The 17,801-nt window shown below is 35.3% G+C and overlaps 1 protein-coding gene across 1 annotated transcript; it reads left to right on the top strand.

Annotated features, from left to right (window-relative positions):
* The first annotated feature begins 630 nt into the window (after positions 1-630).
* On the top strand, positions 631-11,123 carry LOC111058179 (facilitated trehalose transporter Tret1). The gene is given in 4 exon segments (XM_039429312.1): positions 631-921; positions 9,595-10,415; positions 10,417-10,557; positions 10,559-11,123. Coding segments are annotated over 4 exon segments (1,458 nt in total). The 5' UTR covers positions 631-854; the 3' UTR covers positions 10,988-11,123.
* The last annotated feature ends 6,678 nt before the right edge of the window (positions 11,124-17,801 follow it).

Consider the following 17,801-nt stretch of genomic DNA (forward strand, 5'->3'; position numbering starts at 1 on the left):
TCAATTGCAAATTATTGTTGATCCTATTAAATCATTCACTATGAAGAGATAGCAGACCTGATGTGTGTCTCCAGCGTTATTGCCCTGTCACCAGCTGGCTCAAATCTTTGAATAGTAGACTTGAGATGGGCGGGAACACTAGCGTCAGGTGATCAATTTTCATAACGGCAAGGAAAGTTGTGTGAGTGCGCCACACCAGATTTTTGTTATTATGCATCAGCAATGCATTTTTCATAACATATTAATTATATGTACTATGGAGAGATATATTTTCTAAGTTCATTTTCTTTATCGACCTACTTTACCTGTGTTGTTGTTATTATGCACTCTTCATAACTCAATACTAGTGTTCAAGTAGGAACCAAATATAGCACTGCATAGCTGTAATGAAAGTAGCTTCTTATCATTACTCTTCAATTCAATGCAACAAAACACTTCAACCCATCAAACTTTGAAATATTTGTTTTGTTTTTTTTGTGAAAAACTTTCCAAACACGGAAATATTTCAGTTCACTTTCAATAATTCATTATTAATTCATACAATAAATACATCATCGAAATGATACGAAGAGAGAAAATAAGATAACCTTGTGCTATTCCTCTTCCAAATTTAGATAATTACTATCACTCTTTCAATTGATTGTTTTTTTTCTCGCGAACACTTCCGAAACACGGAATTAATTGATTAATTTATTCATTCACAGATACCGTATATTTTTGCGGCAGTGCAGTGGCAATTTCTCAATGAAACAGACCAGATACTTCTTGTTCAAGCAACGTGGCCATCCAGCTTACATAGATGAATAATTCAAAACAAGAGTCAATTATTCGAACAACTAGTCGACGCGTTAACCATGTGCAAGGAAAATTTGAGGGAACTGGAATCATGCAGATTTCGGCCATATTGTGCGGCGTGTGTAGGTATGTACATGTATATGTATATAGTGAGGTCCACGTTATAATGGCAGTGTTTAATAAGCAATGGTATTGCTATCCTTGTCTATCATTCAATAAAACGGATAGCGCTATCTCTTTCTCGGTTTGCTCTGTTGCCAGATTGTTTTCTAACAATGTAGAATTGATAATTAATTAACATGATATCTCATCTTAATTATGAAATTATTTTGAAATATTATTTATTGCTCGAAAAATATAATTTATCATTTTAAACTAGAATGAACAGTTAATAAGTCTTTTTGTGTAGTTGAGAACAAAAATAACTATGTGGTAATTATTCATATTATTGAATGAAAAAGACAAAGATATTGTCATTGCTCGATAAATATAATTTATTATTTTAAACTAGAATGAACAGTTGATAATTCTTTTTGTGTAGTTGAGAAGTTGATATTGTGGTAATTATTCATATTATTGAATGAAAAAGACAAAGATATTGTCAAAAACCACAGATTTATTGATACTTAGAAAGACCGGTTTCGGTTATTAGGGGAAGGTGGGGTAAGATGGGGCCATTAAGGATTTTCTTTTTTCCACAACTTTTTCAGAATGCCTAAAAAATCAAACTCTATACCAAAGTTTACAGTAGATCATTTACTATGATAAAAAAATATCCCCATAAGAATATCTAACCTTTTATAAAGAATAGAGCAATTTCAAAAAAGTATTACAAAAACCCCATCTTACCCCCGATATGGGGTAAGATGGGGTATCCCGTGGGGTAAGATGGTGCTCTAGTAATAATTTTTCAAAATATCCATATTGAGAGCTGGAAAGAATCCTTATTATATTAGATAAGTCAATTGAAGGAAATTTGAAAAAAAAACATCATATATACAAGTTTTTTGGTATCAAAATCTGTATTTTATTAGTAGTTATTATAATAAGTGTTGATTTGATATTTTCACCATTGTCAATCTCTGATAAACAAAATAACCGATAAACAATATCAATAAATCTGTTGTTTTTGACAATTTCTTAGTCTTTTTCATTCAAGTTGATAAGTCAATCGTTTTTCTATTCACATATTTCTTTTCTTGGTTATTATTTCGTACTGAAAACAAATTTTGTAATCATGGCGAGTCTGTTGCTTATGTCGCCATTTTGTGACATTTCTGTTACACCGTTAAGTGGAAGGAGACTGTCTAGCTTGGCCAATGGCAGGCGTTCATGCCCTTGACCAATGGCAGTACTCGCCTACTAGTAAAAATTCTGCTGCTCTCGTATTTAGTTTCAGTTTATCAGAGATTGACAATGGTGTAACAACCGAAACCGGTCTTTCTAACGTTCAATAAATCTGTGGTTTTTGACGATCTTTTAGCCTGCTTATTTAATGTTAATAATAACATGAATAGACCAGTATCAGCTCACGTCTATAAAAGGCATTAACAAGACGTAGGATCGGCAACATTGTTCTCCTATCTTCCTCCACTGCCATTATAACGTGGACTTCACAATGGTATATGATTCAAGTTATCTTTTATATTTATTTCATCATTAATGCATTATTCCAGGGCTTTTCGATATAGCTTTATTCAATTCAACAAGTACGATTTCTTTTAATTTGGACTACCAGGTAACCCTGCCAAAGTAAATGTAGGCTATGTCTCTTTTCATGATAGTATAACAGATGGAAATTACTTAGATATTGCAATTATTATTATCAAACGAAAATCCAAATTAAATGCTGTAATTCGCCCCGAAGATTTCTGCTACTGCAATATTGAATAGAAGCGCTCATCGAATATCCGTCTAGCCAGGGGGCTCCGCCCCCTGGACCCCCGACTGGATCGTCCAAGAATCAGATCAGCAGGCTCGCGGGCATTTTTATCATATGTTAGGACAATCCAGTCGGGGGTCCAGACTAAACGGCTGGCTAAACGGATATGGCGAGCGAAGCGAGCCTGACTGCTAGTAATATAATATTCCCAGGATTGAAGTAGCAGTGCCCAATCAATTTTTCCGCGATAAATGCATTTAAATCTCCAACTTGGTGCCAACCTAACAAAGTCAACTCAACTTAATGCCAACCTGACAAAATTATTAATTTAGTTGCCAGTTAACAACTGTTTCGAAGAGGTACTCTATCTAGTTTATAGTTCTATAGTAACATATGATATGGAAATTTCAATTATAATTAAGAGATTGGGAGAAGAAAAATATACATGCTAAAAGACGAACTTTAAACCCTTGAAAACAACCCTTAGAGTTAAAATATTGCCAAAAGATTTCTTAGTGCGCCTCTAAAGGGCTAACTGAACATACCTACCAAATTTGAACGTTTTTGGTCCGGTAAATTTTTAGTTATGCGAGTGAGTGAGTGAGTCAATCAGTCAGTCAGTCAGTCAATCAGTGAGTGAGTGCCATTTCGCTTTTATATAGATGCCTGTTTTCAGTAGTAGATCGAGTAACAGCATACTAACTCTACCTAGCTAACTCTACTCTACTTACTTAGTCCAGTAACTGTTTTCACTACAATTTAGAATAGTAGATGAAGTGTGTTGTCCAGTGAACAGAACTAACCTTAAAAATGAGCTCCGTGAACTTGTAAAAAACGGTGCTTGTACAAAATTAAATTTCTGGATATTCTGCCGACACAAAATTCGTAGTTTATCAATTTTTCTCGGACTTCTGCACTACAAGTTCACGGAGCCATTAAAATGTCGACTCTACGACTCTACTCTACTAGCTCGAGACTATTTTCATTAGCATAGTAGTGGTAGAGTAGAGTGAGAAGCGGCGGTGGGGGAAGGCAAGTGGTAGAGTACTATCCCACGGTGCTATCCCACTCTACTCTACTAAAAACTAGTACTCTCCCATGAATGTTTTCATTGGGAGAGTTCTAAAGATAGTTAGTACTTGCCCAGGGAACTTTACCACTAACTCTACTAATGAAATCCAAGCTTAACTACACTGCTTTCATCTTCAACCACCAACCACAGTAATGTTCCCCGCGCATGCGCATATCCATCTCCAGTACATTACTCAATTCCAATTAATCCAGATGCAACGCAATTAGGCGTGAGTTGTGTATACTGCTGAGATAGGCATAATCGAATGTGGATTATGAAACCAGGTACTGAAGCAGCTACATGAGGTCCAAGGCAGTATTTGATTAACATTGGTGTTGCTATCCTTGTCTATCATTCAACAAAGGAGATAGCGCTATCCTATTCCACCTCTGCTATGTTGCCTGATGGTTTTCCAACAATAGAGAAATAAAACTTTTCCATGGAACATTCAATCTCATTTAACATTAGTGTTGCTATCCTTATCTATCATTCAACAAAGGAGATAGCGCTATCCTTCTCTTGAGGGCTGGTTTCCGAGCTCGGGTTTTAGCTAAGTCTTAAGGTGCGTACAGATTTACGCGCCGCGAACATGAGCAATTCACTTTTAATCAGCTGATGCCAAGCTTTTTATATCTGTATCTTACAGTTTCTGTGAAAATACAGATAAAACAATGGAGAAAAAAATATCATTATTCCATGAAACATTCAATCTCAATCAATATTGGTGTTTCTATCCTTGTCTATAATTCAACAAAGCAGATAGTTCTTTCCTTTTCCAGCTCTGCTATGTTGCCTGATGGTTTTTCAACAATTTAGAAATAAACTCATTCCACGAAACATTTAATCTCAATTAACATTAGTGTTGCTATCCTTGTCTATCATTCAACAAAGGAGATAGCGCTATCCTTCTCTATAGGGCTGGTTTCCGAGCTCGGGTTTTAAGGTGCGTACAGATTTACGCGCCGCGAACATGAGCAATTCACTTTTAATTAGCTGATGCCAAGCTTTTTATATCTGTATCTTATCGCTTCAGTGAAAATACAGATATAGTGTCACCTGATTAAAAGTGAATTGCTCATGTTCGCGGCGCGTATATCTGTACGCACTTCTAGACTTAAAACAGCTAGAGTCAGAAAATTGGCTTTCCGAAACGGGGCATAGTCGTAGTCCACTGTTGAAATCAATTTCGAAAAACTAGAAAATTGAACACAAAATAAAATAAAGAGAGAATAATGTGAAGTTTCAGCTATTTTAAAATATTTAGAAATGTTTCATTTTCACAAGGAAAAATCTGGTGTGGCGCACTCACACAACTTTCCTTGCCGTTATGAAAATTGATCACCAGACGCTAGTGTTCCCGCGCATCTCATGTCTATTATTCAAAGATTTGAGCCAGCTGGTGACAGGGCTATAACGCTGGAGACACACGAGGTCTGCCATCTCTTCATAGTGAATCATTTAATAGAATCAACAGTTGCCAACAGTTTGCAATTGGATAATCACATTTTCTCGAATTTAAAGCATATTTTTGATTTTAGGTGAAAATGTTACTGAACATTAATTGTAGAGATTCTCATACTCAATATTTTCCACTCAAAATTTTTTGTTCGAATTATATCTGAAGCCTGATAATTGAGAGTCTAAAATCAAACTTTGCATAGATGGGGCGGAGCTCCTGAAATTTTTACATATATGGGACTTGTGGCAGTTGATAGAGCTTATCGATGACTATTTTAGGTATGAATTTGATCGAAATCGTTGGAGCCGTTTCCGAGAAAATCACGAAAAACCCTGTTTTTGACAACATTTTCGCCATTTTAGCCGTCATCTTGAATTGCATTTGATCGAAATTGTTCGTGTCGGATCCTTATAGTGAAAGAACCTTAAGTTCCAAATTTCAAGTCATTCCGTTAATTGGGAAATGATATATCGTGTACACAGACGCACATACACTCATACACACACACACACATACAGACCAATACCCAAAAACCAGTTTTTTGGACTCAGGGGACCTTGAAACGTATAGAAATTGAGAAATTGGGGTACCTTAATTTTTTCGGAAAGCAATACTTTCCTTACCTATGGTAATAGGGCAAGTAAAGTAATAAAGAGAGAATAATGTAAAGTTTCAGCTATTTCAAATTTTTTAGAAATGTTTCATTTTCCAAAGGAAAAACGTTTTCAATTATAGAAAAGAGAAAATGAAGATTATTTTGCTGTGACATTTACTGACTATTTACAGACTATTCACTGCGACTACGCCCCGTTTTGGGAAGCCAATATTCTGACTCCAGCTGTTCAAAGTCTAGAACTCAGCTAAATCCCGAGCTCGGAAACCGGCCCTGAATCTCAATCATTGGAATTGATTATTCAAATATTGGAAAATTTATTTTATTGCCGAGTAAAATTGAAATATAATTGATCAGTTTGGACAAGAATATTACATCAGATAATTATACCGGTATCAGCTATCCTCTATAGAAGGAAGTGGCAAGGCAGAGAATCGGCAACGCTGCTCTCCTATATTTCTCCACTGCCATTATAACGTGGACCTCACTATAGCATGTTTACTCAGTCTCACCGCTCACTCTCTCACACACACATCTCTCTGATCCTGTCTCTCTCTATCACTCATGCACTCATCACACTCTCACTCTCTCTCTCTCTCTCACATTCTCTCTCTTTCAATTATCCACTGCATACTGCTGTATATTACTGAAAGTTGATAACCCTGATCTACTTTCAGCCTACTTCATTTATTAATCAATTATTTGATCTTATCTACCTATATAATTATTTTACTTTATCAATTTTCTGTTTTTTTTTCTCTTTAATATTCATATTGATTAAAACTTTTACAATATTTCCATTAATAAATAAATCCTTAGTTTAAATAACGAAATTAACGTTTTGGTAGAGAGTTAGTGGGGAGGATATTTTTAATATTCTTTCCGAAGAATGGACATTGATATGTCCAAAGCTCAGCCAATTTATGTAGATGCATAACAATATAATTATTATCTATAGTTATTATATTACAAATTGCTTTTTCATATCATATACAGTTCAATAATTATTTTCTTAGTCTATATTATGTAAATTCATCTATAATTTTGCTGTATTGTAAGCTATTGTATATAAGTGTATAAGCCAGTATATATTGTAATCTACATAAAGTACTCAATCAATCAATCCCTCTCTCGCTCTCTCTTTCTCACACTCTCACATCTTCCTCTTCCATTCACATCTCCAAACCTGAGTCTCCTAGCAATCTGAATGTCATTGACTATCTGTACTGCCACTAATTGTGCCCCATTCAAACCCACCGCAAGATCTCATTAAAGACATTCACTATATATATGTCTCAATAGGATGCGTTGAGTAGTCTAAACAGATTCGAATAAGTTCCAACTCCATGGCCCGGTTGCACAAAAGCCGGTTAAATTTTAACCGTGATTAATTTCACGAGAACCAATCAGATAAGGCCTTTTTGATAAGACGGCTTTTCTGATTGGTTCTCGTGGAATTAATCACGATTAAAATTTAACCGGCTTTTGTGCAACCGGCACCATGAGTCACACTAAAGTGAGGTCCACGTTGAAGGCGAGTGAAAAAAGATAGCAGAACAACGTTGCCGATACTCTGTCTTGGCAATGCCTCCTATAGACGGTAGCTTGTACAGGTTTATTTATGTAATATTAACGGTTCATTCTCGTTTGAAATAATTAATTACATTTTATTGAGCAAGAAATTTTATTTTTCAATAATTTCATAATGAATTTTCATAATTAAGATGAAATATTTTGTTAATTTATTATCAATTCTACATTATTTAAAGATAATAATAATATCGAGTGACCTGGCTGGCTCAGGTCTGGTGTCAGAGTTTTCAGGTCGCAACTGATCAATTTCAGGGCCTCTGACATGACCTAACGACTGCTTTTTAGGGACCGACGGCTTAACATGTCCATCCGAAACACGGGAGTGGCCCGAGATAAATATCTTGCCCGGGCCGGGATTTGAACCCGTGCCTCTGAATCATAAAGCCAGCATCTGATCCACTCGACTACGGCCACTCCATAAAAATGATTTGGCAACAGAGCAAAGCGAGAAAGAGATAGTGCTATCAGCTTTGCTGAATGTTAGACAAGGATAGCAATGCCATTCCTAATCAAACACTGCCATTAAAACGTGGACCTCACTATAGATAAACACATCGTATTTTGCCATCCTTATAAAATCGATTACATTGAAGACATGATTTTAAAAAGGTGATGTTGTCAAGTTCCGTTCAATCTGATGGAATTCATAACGACGGCAAGATATCGTACACACAAAAATCGATAATTGTGTGCTGGGCTTTACTGTATAAGGTAAATAATGTGGATTATACCGAGTGTACAAAAAGAATGAACCAATTTTAAACAGTTAGATTCCTATTAAAATGGTACACACAAACCAATTTTGAAATTTCTTCAAATTACTCACAGAAGTATCAAGTTTATGATGATGTATTATAAGTGTTCTATGTGCCCTCCTTTTAAGGCTTGGACGACATTTAAACGGTAGCCAAATTCATCCTAGACTGTTCGCAAGATGTCTTCTCGGACTGTAGCTACTGCATCAGTTTTCCTGGTTTTTAGCTCCTCAATATCAAGTGCTAAGGGAGGAACAACGTTTAAGATCGTGTTTATGTTCCTCCCTTATCACTTGATATTGAGGAGATAAAAACCAGGATAACTGATGCAGTAGCTACAGTCCGAGAAGACATCTTTTGCGAACAGTCTGGGATGAATTTGGCTCCCGTCTAGATGTCGTCCGAGCCTCAAAAGGAGGGCACATAGAACACTTATAATACATCATCATAAACTTGATACATCTGTGATTTATTTGATGTAAATATGGTTTGTGTGATCCATTTTTAAAAAATAAATATGACTGTTTTAAAATTGGGTCATTCTTTTTGAAACACCCCTTAAACTAGTAGTTCTGTGAACAGTAGAACTCACGCAGTATTCTCATCCACAAGTAACTGATTGAAACTATAGACCTTGAGGAAATACAGCAATAAACTGGCTTCTCCACACATCTGTGTAATCACTTGTCAGCTGATTCATGATGAATAATATTCTATAGTCTGATTTTTACTCCAATATTGGCGAATGAAGGAGGCTCCTTTTTCCTTTTATATTTTCCTTGAAATGCAAAATTTCCAAAAACCTTGTACATACGTCGACGCGCAATTAAAAAAGGAACATACCTGTCAAATTTCATGAAAATCTATTACCGCGTTTCGCCGTAAATGCGCAACATATAAACATTCAAACATTAAGAGAAATGCCAAACCGTCGACTTGAATCTTAGACCTCTCTTCGCTCGGTCAATATTATTCTCTACAACTTGAGGTACAAAACAATAAAATGAAGAGACTTGAGTTTTTGATGAAGTTGTCATTGGCAATGATCAAGCCATTCCTTCAAACCAGATTAGGAGCTCCAACACTCAGGCGGAACATACGTACTTATTATAAATATTGATAAGCAGTGCTTTACTTTCGATTTCTGTATGCACTTGGCACAAAAATTATTAAGAGATGATAAATTATGGGCTATGTACTTCTTCTTTCTATATTTTTCAAAGAAACATGCATTATTAAATTGGGGTGTTCAACACCCCAGTGTGTCTACTGTGTTAGCATGAAGTAAGTGTGTCTCTGTAGGGTTGAGAATAAATATAAATGTTTAAAATTGGGTCATTCTTTTAGAAACACCCGGCACTTGAAATTATAGTAGATATGAATTTCCCTATTCATTTCACCAACCAGTTTTTTTCTGATTCACAGTGAGTCTGTTGCAACTGATGTTCGGAATGTGCATCGGCTGGATGTCTCCGGCAACCATAGGACTTGAATCCTATCCACCACAGATCGTAGATGGAGATCCACTCACCACTGATCAGATCAACTGGCTCTCATCTGTCACCTTCATCGGATGCATAGTTGGCATTCTCTTCTGGGGTTCTGTGGCTGAGAAAATCGGTCGGAAAAACACGCTCCGCCTTCTAGCACTCCCGGTTATCATGGGTTGGACACTGATATCACTAGCAAAATCAGTGAAACTCATGTATTTAGGGAGGTTTATCTTGGGTTTGAGTGGTGTAGGAGCCATAGTACCTATTCAGCTCTACTTAAACGAAATATCTGAACCCTCCCACAAGGGTACTCTTACCTCCGTCATGGTGTTTTTTTTCAACGGCGGCATAGCGATGTCCTACATTTTGGGAGCCTTTTTATCATTGAGAAATTTCACCCTTGTCTGCAACATAATTCCCTTTTTATATCTTGCAGCATTCCATTTTTTCCCTGAATCACCTGTTTATCTTTACAGGAAAAACAAAACAAAACAAGCTGAAATGTCTCTGTCATGGTTCAGGAATAACAACTACATAAAAGTCCAAGAAGAGTTGGTATATTTAGAGGAAAACATGATCTACCAAAAAAATACCAACATGACTTCCCTCTCTAGTTTATATGAAGGTAGAGCGAGATCATATGCATTGATGATAAACGTATGGTTGTTTATAGTCTCTCAGTTTTGTGGTATCTTAGTTATGTTATCTTATACATCTTCCATCATTAAAAACTCTGGTACCACTCTGATAGAACCCTGATAATGGAGCTGTTATCATAGGAATAATACAACTCATATTATCTTGGATGACAACTTTGATTTTAGAGAAAACTCCACGCAAGCTTCTTCTAATGTTATCAATGGGAGGTATGTTTATCTCGCAGGCTTTGTTGGGTTTTGTATCACTTAGGTGATGATACACATTTCTTCCCGAACTGGTTACCTGTTGTGTGTATATGTCTCCACGTGGGATGCTACACGTTTGGAGTGGGACCTGTCGCGTATGTGATTTCAGCTGAAATAACACATCCCAAAATACAACCAACTGCGTTCTCTCTGTTTTGTTTTCTCGGTACAGCCGCTTCGTTTGTTAGTATCAAAATCTATCCTTATCTGATCCACTATGTGGGGGAACATGGCTGTTTCTGGTTCTATGCATCATGGTGTCTCGTTTCTATGGTTTTAATACCCAAATTCCTGCCCGAAACGAGAGGGAAGACTTTTGAACAAATCACTGAATTGCTCGGAAAAAATAAAGATAATTATCATCAGTGTGTGGAAGTGCGGTATGATGTACATAGCAAACAGATCGATCCAAAGGTGTGAGTTAAAAACTTCTATAGTGGGACTTTTTGTGTAGTTGAGAAGTTGATATTGTGGTAATTATTCATATTGAATGAAAAAGACTAAGAAATTGTCAAAAAACCACTGATTTATTGATAATTAGGAAGACCGGTTTCGGTTATTACACCATTGTCAATCTCTGATAAACTGGGATATCAGAGATTGACAATGGTGTAATAACCGAAACCGGTCTTTCTAATTATCAATAAATCAATGGTTTTCTGACAATTTCTTAGTCTTTTTCATTCAATATTCTATAGTGGGGTCTAAAATATAATTGGATGATTAAATTAAAAATATATAATACGTGTGAAACACTTGCATAATATCGCATCATTTATAAATGATAAAAAATGAGTCGATGTTTAAAAAAAATAATATGACTAGAGTGAGGTCCACGTTAAAATGACAGTGTTTGATTAGCAATGGTAGTGTTATCCTTGTCTATCATTCAACAAAGCGGATAGCGCTATCTCTCGCTTTGCTCTGTTGTCAGATCGTCTTTTAACAATGTAGAATTGATAATTAATTAACAAAATATTCAATCCTAATTATGAAATTATTGAAAAATATAATTTCTTGCTTGATATCATTTTAAATGAGAATGAACAGTTACTATTACATCAATAAACCTGTATCACCTACCGCCTATCAATCAATCAATCAATCATTTATTTATTTCCAAAACATACATGAAAATGTACATGAAAAAGTCAAAAACTAAAAACTAACTCAAAGCTAAAGAGAAATAGAGACTGTTAAAAATTCATTTTTTTACAGTAAACTCGTTTATACTGTAGCATGCTAAATCTATCAAATATGCTCTCAGCAATTCCTTGAATTTTGATCTATCAGGTTATGCAACCTGGGAGACAACCAATAAATTTAATTCCCAAGTACGTTGGACTTTGTTTATATGTTTCCTTATTGTGTTTCTTTATTGTAAATTCATTTTTATTTCTGTGTTGTAATAATGTATATCTACTTGCAGTGAGAATCAAGATTCGTTGGTTTTCATATATAATATTGTCCTATAAATGTACAGGCTGTACACCGTCATGACCTTTTAACTTACTGAAGAATGGCTTGCTCTCTATCAAGATTCAGAGTTATTCTAATTGCTTCTTTTTGTGATAGGAGTATTTTATTTAAGTTTGAGATGCTTGTTCCTCCATATATTTCAATTCCATATGAAATGTATTATATGTGGGAGTCGATCATTGCAAAGTACACTGCTTTTAACGTTTCTAAGTTGGAAATTTTTGCTATAGAAGGCATTGACGAGACAGAGGATCGGCAACGTTGATCCCCTATCTTTCTCCACCGCCATTATTTTTATTTATTTATTTATTTATTCACAATATCACATCGGAAACAACAGGTAATGACCCAAAAATGTTTCCTTAACACAACAATAAGTACAGTATACAATTCAATCAAAACAAAAAAAAAGATACTAAAACTAACGTTTGAAAAGAAAGAAAATAATACTTAGAAAACTACTTCTTAAATATTCCTTGATAGAGTTTGATGGTGAAAGTGATGGTGAAAATGAATATATGAAGTGATGAAGGAGAGGTGCTTTCAATAAGGATGATGAGAGAGCATGCAGTCTCATATGAATGATAGGATGAGGGCGATAATGATAACTGCCAGCAAAAAACTTTGAAAATGAGGGGAAAGTAAGAATAAAATGAGTTTGAATGTGCAAATAAAGAAAAAATAATATTTAAAGAGTGACATATTTAACAATGATAGAAATATCAGCAAAAATTATGGCTGCTGATTAAAAATTCAGTTATTCTGATTCTCTCTCAGAAGCATCGTTATTGTGTGCTTGAAACTTAATGGGCCATCAGAAAACACGTCCACCCCACAGCCAAGTCCATTCAACAATCTTGGCATGTGGTTGAGGGGGGAAAAATATGCATTAAATGTCCTACACCTCTGTACCGCGAATAGGGAATGCCATCTTCGCCTGAGAGTGGGCACAGCGAATCCAATTCTTCCCAGGAGATAAGAAGAATCAACCTCATTCATTAGTATCTTACGGAAAAGAATCAAAGATGATACCTCTCTCCTGAGCTTAAGAGCATCAACTTCAAACAATGATCTTAATCGATGTGTAGGAAAACCCCTCTCACAGGAATGCCCGAATTTTTTGAAGAAGAGGAATCTTAGAAATTTATTTTGCATTCTCTCAAGTTTTATTACATAGGTGATCTGATAAGGACTCCAGACCGGCGCTGCATACTCAAGCTGGCTTCGAATCAAAGACTTGAACAAGTATAAAATGGGCTCCCACCTCTCGAAGCTTGAGCATGTTCTAAAAACAAAGCCCATCATCTGATTGCACTTTGATAACAGGTGTTCAATGTGCTTATCAAAATCCATATGAGCATCCATATCACTCCCAGATCCCTATACTCTTGCGAATGGTCCAACAAAATATTACCAATATTGTAGTTATAATGGAAAGGTTCCCTCTGTCTGGTAAACGATACCACCTTACATTTTGCCACATTCAGCGTGAGTCTTGATTCCAAACACCACTTCTGCAGTGCATCAATATCTTTTTGAAGCAACGAACAGTCATCAACAGACCTAATCCGTCTAAATATTTTGGTATCATCTGCAAACATGAGGCACTCCGAGCTATTCAGCACACTAGGAAGGCCATTCACATATAACAAAAACAACAAAGGACCAAGATTGGAACCCTGTGGTACCCCTGAAGTGCAACAGTAGGACCTCAGTAGGATTATAACGTGGACCTCACTATTAGAGCTTTGAAGTATAATTCATCACTACACACCAGAAATTAATCAATTGAAATATATACATGACGTTCATTCCAGGTACGGGATTGAAAGTAGGTGAATCAATTATCTGATTTCTGGACATGAACATGAGCGTTATAACGCAAAAAGTGGAATATACTGATGTGAAAAGTGATGATTAATGAGATCTCAGTATTTAATATTGTTCATAGGATTAGTGTCAATAATTGCTTGTGGAATCGATGTTTAGTGTTTGTCTATATAAATATAAATATGTATTGTCTATATCGCCACTGTGAAAAAATAAATCAATGAATAAATGGAATACATATATGTAAGAAATGTAATTGTTTGTTTTTAAAAGCTCCCCAGAGACTCTTATCAGAGTGAAGGAATTGTCAAATTTTATAACACATAATACAGTATCATTTATATACTCTAATTGAAAGTTTTTTTTTTACTTGTATACCTACTCATTTCACTCTGTATTATGTGAAACTGACTGGAACCTAATTTTTCGCCCCACTTGGATGTAATGAGCTGGTTTTCGTGCGTCATATGGAGGCCGAAAATGACTGTTTTCTGACCAGGCCGGTAAAAGTTTTACGGCCCTAGGGCTGTAAAATAACCTTGAAGTCAGCTGATTCTGATTTGATGTGAACGTGTTTACAAAATGGTTTATGAAACGGAATCAGTTTATGCTTCTAGAGTTGAATAAGTATTCTGCAATAAGATAATATCATTTATTTGGATGAATAGATTTATATATATAAATTATTCAAATTCGATTTTCAGAGTAGGATAGAAATTCTAACCTAAACTTCCGAAGTCAACGACAACAAGCATTGTTGACGTTGACATTCAGATTGGCCAAATTTCAGTGCTAAAACAGCTGATCAAAAAATTTTCCATTTTTGTGTTTATTATTCAAGAATCAAAAACATTATAATAAAATCATCTTATTGTCAATGGAAGAATAAAAAGTATAAACTCAACCTCTTACATAATGAACATAATCTTTTAGGTTATTTAGACAAATCAGAATAAAAAATAAAAATACTTGGACAATTTCCTGATATTCAGATCACCTCAGATTTGCTAGAGCTATGACCTTCCTTTGCTTTCGGAAGTGCCTAATAAACAATAAATTATTCTCATATTTATATTGTTTATTTTTCTGTGTGGCGAAAAATAACGTTCTCACCATGGGCAAAAATGTGTTTCTGGCTCTCAAAAAAGGCTCTCAGAAAAGTCTCATTTTCGGCCCTAGTTGCGAAATATACTATTTCATTGTATTTTCGGTCTTTGCGTTTGTTGTAATGCAAGGCTTAGGTACTTTTTCAACGTTTAATTTTGTTCTCTGTTTCTTGTAAACGGTTCTTTTCCATATTGATCCTCAATCAATTATCAATTATAATAAGATGAAATAACAATTTCTCATTCTCTATACTGTTCTCTTTTTCAAACTTTAACCCTCTTAAACCTACCAATATATCTATCCGCTATTTCTCTTTATTCTTCATTTTTTCTCCATGTTCTTTGTCTCTTATTCAATTGGGCAATAGTTATTCAATTCGATTATTATTTTTTGTGTAGTTGAGAAATTGATATTGAGATAATTATCCATATTGAATGGATAGTAATTGATATTGAATGGATATAATTATCCATAATGAATGTAATTATCCATATTTACGATTGAATGAAAAAGAGTAAGAAATTGTCAAAAACCACATATTTATTGATACTTAGAAAGACCGGTTTCGGTTATTACACCATTGTCAATCTTTGATAAACTAAAATTAAATACAAGAGCAGCAGAGTTTATACTAGTAGGCGAGTACTGCTATTGGTCAAGGGCAATGAACGCCTGCCAATGGCCCAGCTAGATGGTCTCGCTGTTTTTGTCACACCGTTGAGTGGGAGGAGACTGTCCAGCTGGGCCAATGGGAGGCGTTCATGCCCTTGAGCAATAGCAGTACTCGCCTACTAGTATAAATTCTGTTGCTCTTGTATTCAGTTTTAGTTTTATCAGAGATTGACAATGGTGTAATAACCGGTCTTTCAAAGTATCAATAAATATGTGGTTTTTGACAATTTCTTACTCTTTTCCATTCAATCGATTATTATTCTTCTTATACTTTATTCTCAATTGATTCATACAATAAGCACATCATCAAAATGATAGGGAGAGGAAAAACAAGGTAATCTTGTGCTATTCCTCTCCCAAATTTGGATAAGGTTACACATAGTCCCAAATAGGTTAAGTCTTGTAGTTGTTCACTTCACAGAATTTTCAATCCTTGATCATCTCCACAAAGTAGATTTTTCTAATTTGGATGCTGCTTGATAACTTATTCCAGCTCATTTTTCTCTACACATTTTATTCCTCTCTCCCTTTCTTCTCTCAAAACTCATTCATCTTTCCTTATTCTCCCCAATCATCCCTGTTCTTCCTCTTCTACCTTCTCCGTTCTACCCATCATTCCCTAGATTTAGCTCCCTTCTTCCACCTTCTCATCCCTTTTCCTTCTCTACCTCCCTTTATCCTCCTCCAAGGGATATGCTCATCCTCTAGACTCCAGCCTTCCCTTTCAAGGAAAGTACCTAAGTGATGCACACCCTTTCCTTGTGGGCATCAATGGGCGACCCTTCGTTGCAAAGGGTTCTGGCAAGGCGGGAAAACCCTTCGTTGTGAAGGGTTCAGGAACATCCCATCCCTTGGCTTGTAATCCTCTCTGAATATTCAAAAGATTTCGCTCAATATATCAAGACTTAGGCTACTACTGGTTAGACCCCATATAACAAGATCGAATTTTTGAGAATATATAACAGGCTTTCAATATATTTTGCTGCATCCTGCTCGTGCTTTCAATCATCTATTCTTTACATTATGATATCCTCATCCCGTTTCATATATTATAATATATGATATGTTATATAACCCATGTCAGAGGTGTTAAATATAATATATGATATGTTATCCTATAATTTATTCTATTTTTTCTCAGTCATGTAACCCATGTCAGAGGTGTTAAACATTTACAGTATGGAAGAAAGTCCTTTTTCGCCCCACCAGGATGTAATGAGCTGGTTTTCGTGCGTCATATGGAGGCGAAAGTGATTGTTTTGACCAGGCCGGTTTAAAGTTTTACGGCCCTAGGGCTGTAAAATAATCTTGAAGTCAGCTGATTCTGATTTGATGTGTACGTTTTTACAAAATAGTTTATGAAACGAAATCAGTTTATGCAACTAGGATTGAATAAAGTATTTTGCAAGAAGATACTATCATTCTATTTGGATGAATGAAATAAAATAATAATATTATAAACTATTCAAATTCAATTTCCAGAGTAGGATAGAACTTCTAACCTCAACTTCCGATAACAATCATTGTTGACATCCAGATTGTCCAAATTTCAAGTGCGCTAAAACAGCTGATCCAAAAAATTATCATTATTTGTGTTTATTATTCAAGAATCACATCTTATTGCAATTTGAAAGAATAAAAAAGTATAAACTCAGTCTCCCACATTAAAACATAATTGAACATAATAGTTTAGGTTATTTAGACAAATTGAGATCTACCCAGCTTAAGTACTGCGTTTACCACTAAACCTGGTGGATAATTTTGGAACTACTTGAAACTAGTAAAACGAACCTATTTTTTGGACATGAAAAATTTTTCGTTATAAAAATTTGGGAAAAGAATAGTTTGGGCCATGCCTATTGTTCTTTCCCGATCATATTTATATGATTTGTAATTGTATTCACTGAAAATAGAAAAAAAATACTTGGAGAATTTCCTGATATTCAGATAACCTCAGATTTGCTAGAGCTATGACCTTCCAGTTTTGCTTTCGGAAGTGCCAAATAAACCATTATTGTCATACATATATTGTTTCATTTTTCTCTACACATTTCATTTCTCTCTCCCTTTCTTCTCTTATCACCCGTCTATTTTTTCTTATTCTCCTCAATCATCTCTGTTCTTCCTCTTCTACCTTCTCCTTTCT

This window comes from Nilaparvata lugens, chromosome 5, assembly GCF_014356525.2.
Source record: "Nilaparvata lugens isolate BPH chromosome 5, ASM1435652v1, whole genome shotgun sequence".
Lineage (NCBI taxonomy): Eukaryota > Metazoa > Arthropoda > Insecta > Hemiptera > Delphacidae > Nilaparvata > Nilaparvata lugens.